Source organism: Schistocerca gregaria, chromosome 1, assembly GCF_023897955.1.
Source record: "Schistocerca gregaria isolate iqSchGreg1 chromosome 1, iqSchGreg1.2, whole genome shotgun sequence".
Lineage (NCBI taxonomy): Eukaryota > Metazoa > Arthropoda > Insecta > Orthoptera > Acrididae > Schistocerca > Schistocerca gregaria.
The window spans coordinates 469,120,082-469,133,730 of record NC_064920.1 but is presented as its reverse complement, the minus strand read 5'-3'; the positions used below and the strand labels follow the sequence as shown (position 1 = coordinate 469,133,730).

The following is a 13,649-nucleotide window of genomic DNA, read 5'->3' as shown; positions in this document are numbered from 1 at the left end:
GACGGCCTAACGGTGTGCGGGACTGTAGCCCAGCTTCATGGAGACGGTTGCGAATGGTCCTCGCCGATACCCCAGGAGCAACAGTGTCCCTATTTTGCTGGGAAGTGGCGGTGCGTTCCCCTACGGCACTGCGTAGGATCCTACGGTCTTGGCGTGCATCCGTGCGTCGCTGCGGTCCGGTCCCAGGTCGACGGGCACGTGCACCTTCCGCCGACCACTGGCAACAACATCGATGTACTGTGGAGACCTCACGCCCCACGTGTTGAGCAATTCGGCGGTACGTCCACCCGGCCTCCCGCATGCCCACTATACGCCCTCGCTCAAAGTCCGTCAACTGCACATACGGTTCACGTCCACGCTGTCGCGGCATGCTACCAGTGTTAAAGACTGCGATGGAGCTCCGTATGCTACGGCAAACTGGCTGACACTGACGGCGGCGGTGCACAAATGCTGCACAGCTAGTGCCATTCGACGGCCAACACCGCGGTTCCTGGTGTGTCCACTGTGCCGTGCGTGTGATCATTGCTTGTACAGCCCTCTCGCAGTGTCCGGAGCAAGTATGGTGGGTCTGACACACCGGTGTCAATGTGTTCTTTTTTCCATTTCCAGGAGTGTACGACTTGCCACATTGACACGGAATCTGGTACACGCCGGCCTTCCTCAAACCGAGGTCATCTTTGGCGTTCCCCACCAGTGCACGAGTTTTATTCGGAGGACAAAACACAGTTCCGACACGGTGTTTCTTCAGAATGCGGGCGATTTTCCCCGAGAGTGCGCCTGTGTATGGAATAAATGCAGTGCCTACCTCCTCCCTCGTGACTTCATCCATCTCAACAGGTTGTGATGCAGTGGTTGGGTGGAGAGCACGTTGGATCTGCCACTCTGAGTACCCATTTTTTCGAAATACAGTCTCAGATGTGCCAATTCCTGGGGTAGACTCTCTGTGTCAGAGATAGTGCGCGCCCTATGTACTAGAGTTTTAAGTACCCCATTCCTCTGTGAAGGGTGGTGGCAGCTGTCTGAGTGCAAATACAGATCAGTGTGTGTTGTCTTTCGATACACTCCATGACCTAGGGTGCCGTCAGCCCTTCTCCTGACCAAGACGTCAAGGAAAGGTAATTTACCCTCCGTTTCAGTCTCCATAGTGAATTTGATGTTGGGGTGTATGGAGTTTAGATGTGTAAGGAAGTCAAGGAGTTTATCCATACCATGTGGCCAGATGACGAATGTGTCGTCCACGTAATGGAAAAAGCAAGTAGGTCTCCATTCGGATGACGACAGGGCTTCCTCCTCGAAGTTCTCCATGTACAAATTTTGTTCTTGTCTTCAATCCAGAGGCTGGTTTGATGCAGCTTTCCATGCTACTCTGCCCTACGTGTGTTTCTTCATCTACAAGTAATTACTGCAACATACATCCTTTTGAACCTACTTAGTGTAATCAGCTCTTGGTCTCCCTCTTGCCACTAATTCCTCTTCACCCCAATTCTATTCAGTTGCTTCTCATTAGTTACGTGATCTACCCATCCAATCTTCAGCATTACACATTTCGAAAGCTTCTATTCTCTTATTGTCTACATTCTTTATCATCCATGTTTCACTTCCATTCATGGCTACACTCTACTCAAATACTTTCAGACAAATCTTCCTGACACTTAAGTCTATATGTGATTTTAATAAATTTCTCTTCTTCAAAAAAACTTTCTTTGCCATTGCCAGTCTTCATTTTATATCTTCTCCACTTCGATCATCATCAGTTACTTTGCTTCCCAAATAGCAAAAATCATTTACTACTTTAAGCGTCTAATCTAATTCCCTCAGCATCACCAGACCTAATTTGACAACATTCCATTACCCTTGTTTCGCTTTCGATGATGTTCATCTTCTATCTTCCTTTCAAGTTACTATCCATTCCATTCAACTGCTCTTCCAGGTCCTTTGCTGTCTCCGACAGAATTACAGAATTACAATGTCATTGGCAAACCTCAAAATTTTTGTTTCCTGAACTGATTGCTCAATATACAGATTCAATAACATTGGGGATAGGCTACAACCCTGTCTCACTCCCTTCTCAACCACTGCTTCCCTTTCATGCCCCTTGACTCTTATAACTGCCATCTGGTTTCTGTACGAATTGTAAATAGCTTTTCCCTCCCTGTATTTTACACCTGCCACCTTCAGAATTTGAAGGAGAATATTCCAGTCAACATTGTCAAAAGCTTTCTCTAAGTCTACAAATGCTAGAAACGTAGGTTTCCCTTAATCTATCTTCTAAGATAATTTGTAGGGTCAGTACTGCTCCATGTGTTTCAAAATTTCTATGGACTCCAAACTGCTCTTCCCCGAGGTCGGCTTCTACCAGTTTTTCCATTCGTCTGTAAATTCATGTTAATATTTTGCAGCTGTGACATAGTAAACTGATAGTTCGGTAATTTTCACATCTGTCAACACCTGCTTTCTTTAGGATTGAGGTCTGAGGATATTTCATCTGTCTCATACATCTTGCTCACGAGACAATAGAGTTTTGTCAGGGCTGGCTCTCCCAAGGCTATCAGTAGTTCTAATGGAATGTTGCTACTTCCAGGGCCTTGTTTCGACTTAGGTCTTTCAGTGCTCTGTCAAATTCTTCACACAATATCAGATCTCCTATTTCATCTTCATCTATATTCTCTTCCATTTCCAAGTACATCGCGCCTGTATAGACACTCTATATACTTCTTCCACCTTTCTGCTTTCCCTTCTTTACTTAGAACTGTTTCTCTATCTGGGCTCTTGATATTCATACATATCTTTTCTCCAAATGCCTTTTTAATTTTCTTACAGGCAATATCTATCTTACCCTAGTGATATATTCCTCTACATCCTTACATTTGTCCTCTAGCCATCCCTGCTTAGCTATTTTGCACTTCCTGTCGATCTCATTTTTGAACCTTTTTTATTCCTTTTTGTCTGCTTCAGTTACTCCATGACATTCCAAACTAATACATGTCCAAGTTTTTATGTAGGACAGACAGAGAGGGTATTTAAGACCCAGTTTTGTGAGCACTTGCTCAACAAAGATGGCGAAAATCCATAGAAATCTACTTCTGCAGAACACCTCAAAATGGAGAAATGCACACTTGCTCCCCAATCCTTGCTTACCATGGAAATTATACACATAATTGACAAGGGCTACAAAATGGACCTTTTAGGAGAATTTGAAATGTATAAACATTCTCATCTAAATTCAAAAGATTTGTTGAGTGACCAAATTGCATAAAAAATCAGACACTATTTTGATTGCATATTGTCTCTTATAAAATGTGAAAATTAGCCCATCTGTTTCGTATATTAGAATTGTGTGTCTCATTTTTCAAATATGTTATACTTAACTTCTTTATATGCCTTTGTTATATTGTTATATCTGCTTTTAGATATGTTCCTTGCTGCTAGCGCAACAGATATATAGATGTGTCTCAATTATTGTAAATTGTCAAACAGTGTTGAAAATAATCACACACAATATGTAAATTTCTGAACATACCATTGCATTATACATTTATGAATAAAGTATTGACTGTCTGCTAAACTAAGTTGTAATACACTTTTTATACATTCACATAAATGTATAGCCAAGGTCTAAAGATTTGTAGTATCCCTAATTTTGTAGGATTCTGACAAATAAATCTGTCAAAAACGGTGAAGATGATAAAAATTTATTCGCAACAAATGACTGAAATTTATCCTAAAAAAGAAAGAACAACTCTTTATATGGTAAATGTAAAAGAAGTACCATAAAAACAGTGTCCGACGCACCAGGCAGTTGCATGAAGTATTAAGATGCTAGTGCAGACAGGCAGCTTGAACGTCAAAGACAGGACAAGAAGAAAGCCTAACTGACAGAGAATGTGAAGAAGCTGTTCTGACTGCGACACTAAAAAATCCACACAGTGATACAAGACATATTGCCAAGGAATGTGGCATCTGTGAAATGAGTGTCATTAGCATCATGCATTGACAGAATTTCCATCCTTATCATCTGTCGCTCCATGACGCACTCAATGACCGTGATTTTGAATGGCGAACAGAATTTTGTTGGTTTGCCTTTTAGCAACTGAAATATGATGCTACATTTTCCCAACATGTGCTCTTTGTTGATGAAGGAATGTTTACTAACCATGCTAATGTAAATTTTCATAACATGCACTTCTAGCCAATCCTAAATCTGCTCTGGCTTTGTCAGGTGCAGCATCAGCTGGCTTGGAGAGTAAATGTATGGTGCGGTATCAAAGGTAAATTACACTGTGGGTCCTTACTTCATCTTAGGCATTCTAAATGGACATTTGTACACACACTTTCATTGAACAAAAATACTGAATGAGAACTTTCCTGGATGTTGCCTAGGATGAAATTTTGTTTTCAAACAGCCTGCGAAGTCCCCCCATTTGAGTCCTCTTGATTTCTTTCTGTGAGGAACGCTCAAAGATGCAGTCTATGATGAAGACACAACAATGTGTGTCGCCAAATCACCAGTGCATGTTGTACCATATCATCCACTGTAATTAAGTTGTTCTTTCAAACAGAAATTGAAAATGTGGCTTTCAGTCCATGGCCAGCAGTTTGAATACATGCTTGAATGTACAATAAAGGAACTTTTTTAGAAGACAAAGATTATATCATGTATTTTGGGTGGTTACCAAACCATTGTTAGTAAAATGTTTATTTCATTTACGTGTGTACAAAATTGCATTGCAGTGTCAAATAAGTCGACAGTATTTATTACATGTGGCTGGTAAAACTGTAATTATGCACTTATGTTCAGCATGAAATGATGTTTCATTAAGAGGAATATTTATTTTGTGGTGTACAGGTAATCACCAAAGTATTTTTAATAGAATGTTTAGTACAATGAATCTATCCCATATGATATAATTTAGAGCAGTGTAGCCAGAGACAATTGTCCAACAGCATGTATTTTACCATGTACAGGAAAAGATAGGTCAAATCTTATCTCTAGCATTTAGATATTTAATAGAGTAGTTGCTTTTTGCAGATATAAGATCTGTTTATTTTTAAGAATGAACAGTTGATTTATCTGTTTTAGGTCATATACATCTGGGAGGATAGTCAAATGTGAAATAGTTTTCCTAAGCTCTTTGTGATACACTGTATTTCTATATACAACATTTGTAAGTGAATGACGTCTAGGTCATAAGTTGGCTCAAGGGGGAATAAAGTTTTATTCTCGTATCACAGGCCTATCTTAAGGTATACAACTGTGCAGCCTGGTCCGAGATGCTGTTTTCTGCCACCATGCTCTCACATTCTACAACATTTCTCAATTTTTTTTGTTACAAATTTCAAAATCAACATTAACAAACACCATATCACTGCAACTGTCTTCTTAAGAATATTGAATGCAGTTAAAAAAAGTTTATGGTTCCATTAAAAAATACTGATTTCAGTATCACAGTTGAGATTTGCACTAAAAGCATTTACCAAACAAAAATATATGTGCCCCTCGATGCTCTAACATTTGCCAAAAAATGTGTTTTGATATGTGTAACTGTTAATGAAATAAAAGGAATGTTACATCTTCCGTGACTCACCCGTATATTATGTGTTGTTCATTACCTCTCCACCTAACAGCAACTGCTGCAGAATTCAGTCCTAATTAAAGTAAACTTTTGCCTTGTTTGAAAATAACATAGATGTATAAATATGCTAATGTGCATGTTTGGTATTTCTTCAGATACTTCACCTCTGTTCTTTTCACGTTCTCCATTCTGTCCTCGCAGTAAATTTCTGCACCAGTTGGATGATATTAAGTTCATTTTAAATCACAACATATACGTATAATTCAGATGCATTAATACTTAAAAAAATTGGTTTTTAAGTGTAATGTCCATTTCAGAGTTGCAAGGAATATGAAACATTCACCAGATGGGCAGAGGCAACAAGGCACCATTCGGATGTTACTTAAGAATTGCTTGTCACTGCTTCCAAAGGAGAAGTATCCACAGGTATATTTAGTTTCTAGTACAGTGTTATCACTGAAAAATATTGGAATCTTTTCATTTACTCTTTGCCTTAAAGTTTAAAGGACATATATCAAGGCAAATATGTGTGTATTGAAATATGGGTAGCCTTTTTCTAGGTAGTTAAGTTCAACATGAGATCAGATGAGAGATTGTATGACAGATAATAGAAGAAGGGATACCTGTACCATGTTTTTAGGAGCAGACTGTGATGGGGATGTGAGCTAATGGAAATTCAGTTGCAAAGGTTATTGTGCTCTAGGTTTCTTCAATTTGTTATATCTTTAGTCAGATTTGACACTAACTTCTTTGTATATACAGTTAAAAAAGGGGAAGAAACCCGCTGTTACTATCAGTTAGGGATGGACAGTATTCAGCCTATGAATTTCGAAACATACAGTAACAATGTGATTTATAGAAGTGTCATAAACATGACGATTTTTATGTCCCATCTACAGTGATGCCACTAGAGATGAAACATTAACTTATTTGGACAATGCTGGAGAAGACAATAGACTGATCTTGTTGAAGCAACCATCTGCAAGTGAATTAGGGAAACCATGGGAAACATACTTCTGAATGCTCAGCAGGGGATTTGAGCCCCACTCCCCTGAATAAAAATGCAGAGTCTTAAACATAGTGCTGCGTTATTTAGTTTTCAGTCTCTGAGTCTTTTATTAATCAATCATACCGAGGAAACCAGAGGGATCAGGTCTTTCATTTTTTATTGCATCATTTTTATCACAAAAGAAGTGTCTTGTTGAAGAGGCTGTGGTGTTACACAGAAGATAAATATCATGATTATGTTCACAAATGTCATTGGATTTCAGGCTCTGAATAGTGTCTTTCGCATTATTCCATGACAGATCACGCAGGTCATGTCACAGATCATCTCAGATTTTCATGAAACTTTGTGCATTTGCTTATACTTACAGCTTAAGAACTTGTACAAAATGTTTTTTCTCTCAGACTAAAACTTTATCCTAAATAAAATTTTAAAAGTAGCGATATTCTGATAACTGGGCTCTGCAGAATGCCAATGAAAAATGGTACTTATCTACATGAATGTCCATAACTCTGGTGTTTATGAAGCTTTTGATTTGAAATTTTTTTCATAAGTTAAGAGCTGCACATACTTAACAGATATGTAATTATTTAACCAGTAAAGTTACAAAGAATGGTACAAAAAATTTAATATGTGTAACTTTCCAATGTCTGTGAAAAGTAGAGAGACATTGAAAAATGCTTATATCACATTTCTCCAACCTGGTGGGAACTTATAATTGGCCTTAAATAATTCCCAAGACAGTACACACTGTAAAAAATTAAAATTATCAGTGGGTTTTCTACGAATGGACATACAAATAAATCTGAAATCACAATACTTTGTGTTGTGATAAAAAATAAAAAAAATAAAAATTCTAAGTAAGGTCATCGATACCTGACACTCACTGCTTCTGATTTTCACAAAAAAATTTCTACTTGTTTCTGTCTGCGTGGCAATAGTCAATGGAAAATATAGTTTGAGGGGAAGAAATGGAAATTTTTTACAAATGTAAATGCTGCAACTGAAGTTTGTCATTTGAATTGCTTTACTTCAGACAAAAATAATAATAATAATGCAGTAGCCCATTGGCACAGCACGTTACGGACAGTAGCTGCCACAAGTAAAGTCCCGTCCACCAGAGGGCACGTGAGAATTTGGCGGAACAACAACTCAGGCAGCAGGGGCCGTGCCCAGTCAGTTCTACATCGAGAATGCCTAGCATACAGTTTCCGGTCTACCCTATGTGAAGTGCGACGGACTACATGAATCGTGTTAATACAAGTAATAACAGTAGTAACAATAATAATAATGACAACACATCATTGTCATATTTCCCCATATGTCACAGAAGGGATGTATTTCTACTGGAAAAAAATTAATAGCTTCTCGTGACTTACGGGGAAACAGAAAATCAGCTTAAGCTGTTGTGGTCCAAACAATGATTTTTAAATATGTAAAACACTTTCTGACAGCTGATACAAGATTTATTTTTAATGAAACTCTGATATTATTTAGAAAAGGAAAAAAAGAAGGAACGTCCTGAGTTTTGATAGATATTGAATGTTCATTTAACATATGTCACATCATTGTTCAGAAGATCATTGAAATCAGATTATGTAAATGGACAACCTATAGTAAGGGTGTACCTCATGGAAGTACAGAGCCAAAAGCTATAAATTTAATTGAAACATGTTCATTACATTGGTTAACTTTATTTACATTGTCAGATTAGCATCTGTAGACAACAGTTACTCTAGTGACTCTGATGTTAATTTAAAATGTACATGTTCAGCAATGAAGGTCCCTGAAACTATCAATGAGACTTCTTAACAGCACCTCTGCCACCATGACACATTATATTCTGTTAACTTCATATCTTTCTCATTAAAGTGATAGATTCTGCCTAATGTTGTTGATTTACGTACACCAACAGCACATAAAATGTTTTCCAAAGGCATAAAACAAGGACCTTCCTTCTCATGCCAAGATAATGACACTGCTGTTCCACGTGGGTGGAGAAAAAGTAGTTCAATGTCTCCTCCTTCATTACAGACATTTCTAATGAAGGCAAAGTACCACCTGCTACAAAAGAATTTTGTTGAGGATGAGTGCATGTCCATTGTGGAGCAGTTTCAGTGAATGACAAAATCAAGGAACGCTTTTTAGGAGAATTTACTCTTCTAAACTCTAAAGAATCACAAGAAAGTGGTTTATAATGGTGGACATTCCTAGTACCAGGTATTGGCGAGTTGTCGAAAATCTCTTCTCAAGGTTCTTGCGTAGGAAATCTACATTGACTTCTCTAAGAAGTGAAAAAAACATTTTTCAGTATTAGTTTTACAGAAATTGTAAACACCATTTCTTTTTGGTCAGAATTTACCTAATTCTACTTCATGTTCCATATCATCACTTATAAAGCAATGGTTCACTGTTCTCAATTTACTTTCTTCATTTACCATATAACACACACAGGATGGATTGTACAGCTGCTTCTTGTCCAGTGGTAACTCTGACTTTCATTCTGAATTACAAACTATAGTTTTCAGCAAAGTCCATTAACAGAATTTCTTTTTTCAGGGTTAGTTTTTTTTCCCAATGACTCTGACTGACACTTAGATATAAATGAATGTATTCATCAACAGTCGCAGACTGCTTTACCAATTCTGCTCGATGATCTGTGTTTATCCACTGGCTGAACTCAGTTTCATCATCAGCATCTTTGTAAGCTAATTTCATTTTTAATAATTCTGACAGTTCGTCATTACTGGGACAATTATTACAGTGATTAAGCATGCAATCGTAATTTTCAGATTCACATACAAGAAATTTTATAAGTTCTTTGTATGTTTCTTCAACGTGTTTTGCATACAAAAGCAGTTTTGGATACCACACACACACACACACACACACACACACACACACACACACACACACACACACACTCTGAAGAGCACCAGCTGAAATACACAACTTTGGCCTTAGCGAACAAAATTTAGAAAGACCAATGTTAATGTTTGGATTCTCCCATTTAAAACAAGAGTACAGTTCTCTTAACCTGCAAATGATGAGTCTTTTTTTGCACATTCTTCTGATTGATTTCTTTGTCTTTTGCTCCTCTTGAGATTTGAGTATTCGTCATTTTGGTAGAAACCAGTGTCAATCTATACCACTTCATCAGCAATAACATTCCCCCTTTTTGGTTTAGGAACTGATGAAATACCCATTTCTGTTTTCAGTTTCCTTGGGTATCGAACTACGTACTCACTAACGTTACAAACGTTGAGTTCTGACATTGTATTTTCTTTTGTCCGAGAGGGTGAGGCTAAAGCTGAAATTTGAATTTTTTCAGGTGTTCTTACATTAGCCACTTTTTCTTTCATTAACAATATCATGGCATCACAATCTTTGGTTTTTCTTAACAATTTCATTATCAAATTTTTCTTCTCTATGATCAGAGCCTTCAGTATTGCAGTCTAATGCCCAGCACACTTTTCTTTCCAAAACATTCATCATTTTTTCTAGCCACTTTTTGCCATATGAAGCCTTGCTGTGATTTGGAATGGAGTGAGCACCTTAAATTGTGTAAAATTTTAGTTGCATCCTCAGTACTTTGGCTTTTTAGTATCGATTCTTGAAATGTCACCACCGAGTCATCTGCAACTTTTTCATTTCTTTCACTGATGTTCTGTTCACAAACCTTACCGCATGTTGTGCACAGTTTTTGGCCTGGTTTTACATAGATTCTTTTAGAACTTAATGTTTCAGACAAAGACAATGAAATTGACCTCAAAGATTTTTGAACTGGTTTTTTGAAAGGATCACAAGAAGTTCTTTGATGACTTTCATAACCTTTTAAGCAAAAGTATCTGTAATGTCCACATATAGTAGCACTTTTTGATCTTGTTGAAAGCTTATCAGGTGTAGAAGTATGAAACAGGAATTTGGTTGCAATAATTACATGTTTGTTATTTGAAACTGATTCAAAATAATCTCCATTGCTATTTATACATTTCTCCCGCCCCTCTGGCAGGCTATGAATGCCACACCAAAAAATCAGTTCTTCTTTTAAAATGAAACAGTCAGCGACCCATTTTCGTGCAGTTTCATATGAACTGAAGTGTCATTCAGCAAGAGCATGCCCCAGTGATGCAAATGCCCTAGTATTTCCCAACTGAATGCCTTGATCGTTTCCCTGACCCATTGTGCTTTGTGTGATAGGGCTTTATCCTGGAGCAATATGACTTTATGTATCTATATTCCGGTGATTATCCAGGTAATGCTTGATTTAATTCAATCATTTGCTGTTGGTAGCGATCAGTGTTAACATTTCACCAGGCTTTGTTGTTGTTGTGGTTGTTGTTGTTGTTGTTGTTGTTTTCAGTCCTGAGACTGGTTCGATGCAGCTCTCCATGCTACTCTGTCCTGTGCAAGCTTCTTCATCTCCCAGTACTTACTGCAACCTACTTCCTTCTGAATCTGCTTAGTGTATTCATCGCTTGGTCTCCCTCTATGATTTTTACCCTCCATGCTGCCCTCCAATGCTAAATTTGTGATCCCTTGATGCCTCAGAACATGTCCTACCAACCTGTCCCTTCTTCTTGTCAAGTTGTGCCACAAACTCCTCTTCTCCCCAATTCTGTTCAATACCTCCTCATTAGTTATGTGATCTACCAATTTAATTTTCAGCATTCTTCTGTAGCACACCATTTCAAATGCTTCTATTCTCTTCTTGTCTAAACTATTTATCGTCCATGTTTCACTTCCATTCATGGCTACACTCCATACAAATACTTTCATGAATGACTTCCTGACACTTGAATCTATACTCGATGTTAACAAATTTCTCTTCTTCAGAAACGCTTTCCTTGCCATTACCAGTCTACATTTTATATCCTCTCTACTTCGACCATCATCAGTTATTTTGCTCCCCAAATAGCAAAACTCCTTTACTACTTTAAGTGTCTCATTTCCTAATCTAATTCCCTCAGCATCACCTGACTTAATTCGACTACATACCATTATCCTTGTTTTGCTTTTGTTGATGTTCATCTTATACCCTCCTTTTAAGACACTGTCCATTCCGTTCAACTGCTCTTCCAAGTCCTTTGCTATCTCTGATAGAATTACAATGTCATCGGCGAACCTCAAAGTTTTTATTTCTTCTCCCTGGATTTTAATACCTACTCCGAATTTTTCTTTTGTTTCCTTTACTGCTTGCTCAGTATACAGATTGAATAACATCGGGGAGAGGCTACAACCCTGTCTCACTCCCTTCCCAACCGCTGCTTCCCTTTCGTGTCCCTCGACTCTTATAACTGCTATCTGGTTTCTGTACAAATTGTAAATAGCCTTTCGCTCCCTGTACTTTAACCCTGCCACCTTCAGAATTTGAAAGAGAGTATTCCAGGCTTTAGCAGCTCATAATAGATGACGCCTTTCTGATCCCACCAAACACAGAGCATACTTCTACACCTGGTATATTGGATTGCAGCAATATCAAATCTCATTGGTCTTCTCTCAGCTCTTCTACTTATTGTAGAGTTTTTACTAAGGCACAGGCTGTTGAATGATATGGTGTTTTCAGTAATTTTTCAACAGTGTATGAATTCACATTTTCCACTGCAGTTAAATGAGCACTAATTCAATTCAAACATACTTTATATAAGTGGAATGATAGGGCCACATCACAAACACACATGACTTGTCTCACAGAAAGACAAAGTGCAACCAAGGCCAAATAGATTGACAGTTGCATGCCAGTTATTCTCAGTTTTTGCAAAGTTTTCATGCCTACAAAGGTTTCAAACACGCTACTGCTGTCTAAGAATGCTTTTTATCACTGAGCAGGTGATTGGCTGACCAGATAAATGAAATATATTATAGTCTTCAAAAAATTACTGAATTAGTCAAATGAAAGGAAATAAATTTTCACATTTAAAATTACTTTTCCTGCCTAGAATGAGTTATACTTAAATATGCTAATTTGATACCCTTGAATCTGTGGCAGTGAGACAGTGAGTGGATGAAATTACTTAAAAAAGGATCATTTTCCATTACAGCAAAAAATATTTTGATTTCAGATGTGTGTCAATTAGTAGAAGACGCATTAAAATTTTTATTTTATTAGGAAGCTTGCCATCTAGGGGATTATTTAAGACCAAAATCGGGTTCCCAGCATGTTGGGGAAATGTGATATAAGCATTTTTATACATCCTCGCATTTTTTCTTAAATTGAAAATTGATATACCTTAATATTTTTTAAACATTTTCTTTGTAACTGTATTGCTTAAATAATTACTTGTCTGTTAAGTATGTGCTTCTCTTAACTTATGAAAAAAATCCAAATCAAAAGTTTCATAAACACCCGAGTTGTGGGCATTTATGTAGATAAGCACCATTTTGCATTGACATTCTTGCAGAGCCCAGTTGTCAAAATATCACTACATTTAAAATTTGATATAAAATAAAGTTGTAGTCTGAGACCAAAAAGATTTTTCAGGAGTTCCTATGTTATAGGTATAAGCAAATGTGAATAGTTTTTTGAAACTCTGAGGTAGAGGGTTACAATTCCTTGAATTATTGCATGTTTTGATGTGGAATGGCCATTTTATAACTGTCAAGTCACATTAATGTGATCACCTAAATAACCACTGCAAGATGTACAGGAAGAGAGTAAGGGAGGTTCTGGATGTTACCAACAGGGATATGAAGCCATGTCAACTCCAGTGCCATGACTACCTGCACTAGATTTCTCATTTGAGGATCCACCACATGAAGTGTGATCTACGTGGCCCTAGAGATTCTCGGTTGGGTTTAAGTTCAGAGAGTGTTGTGGCCAGGAGAGTATCACTAACTCATCCTGGTGGTCTTCGAATCATGCACAGACACTATATGCTGTGTGATACATTTCATTGTGCTGCTGGTAGATGACCTCATGCTAAGAAGAAACCAACTGCATGTAGTGTTGGAAATGGTCCCCAAGGTTCAGTGCAATTTGTGTTGACCAACAATACCTTCTAGAATGGCGAGATCACCCAGGGATTGTTGCTGGGTGTTTGATTTCAGACCTTTCTCACATTTCATGCCAT

The 13,649-nt window shown here is 37.8% G+C and overlaps 1 protein-coding gene across 1 annotated transcript in view; it reads left to right on the top strand.

Annotated features, from left to right (window-relative positions):
* The window catches only part of LOC126352984 (erythroid differentiation-related factor 1), a 224,218-nt gene that overhangs the window by 94,528 nt on the left and 116,041 nt on the right, over nt 1–13,649 (top strand). Inside the window, exon 9 of the mRNA XM_050002728.1 lies at nt 5,891–5,999. Within this exon, the coding sequence (XP_049858685.1) occupies nt 5,891–5,999 (109 nt within the window). The remainder of the gene's footprint in view (nt 1–5,890; nt 6,000–13,649) is intronic.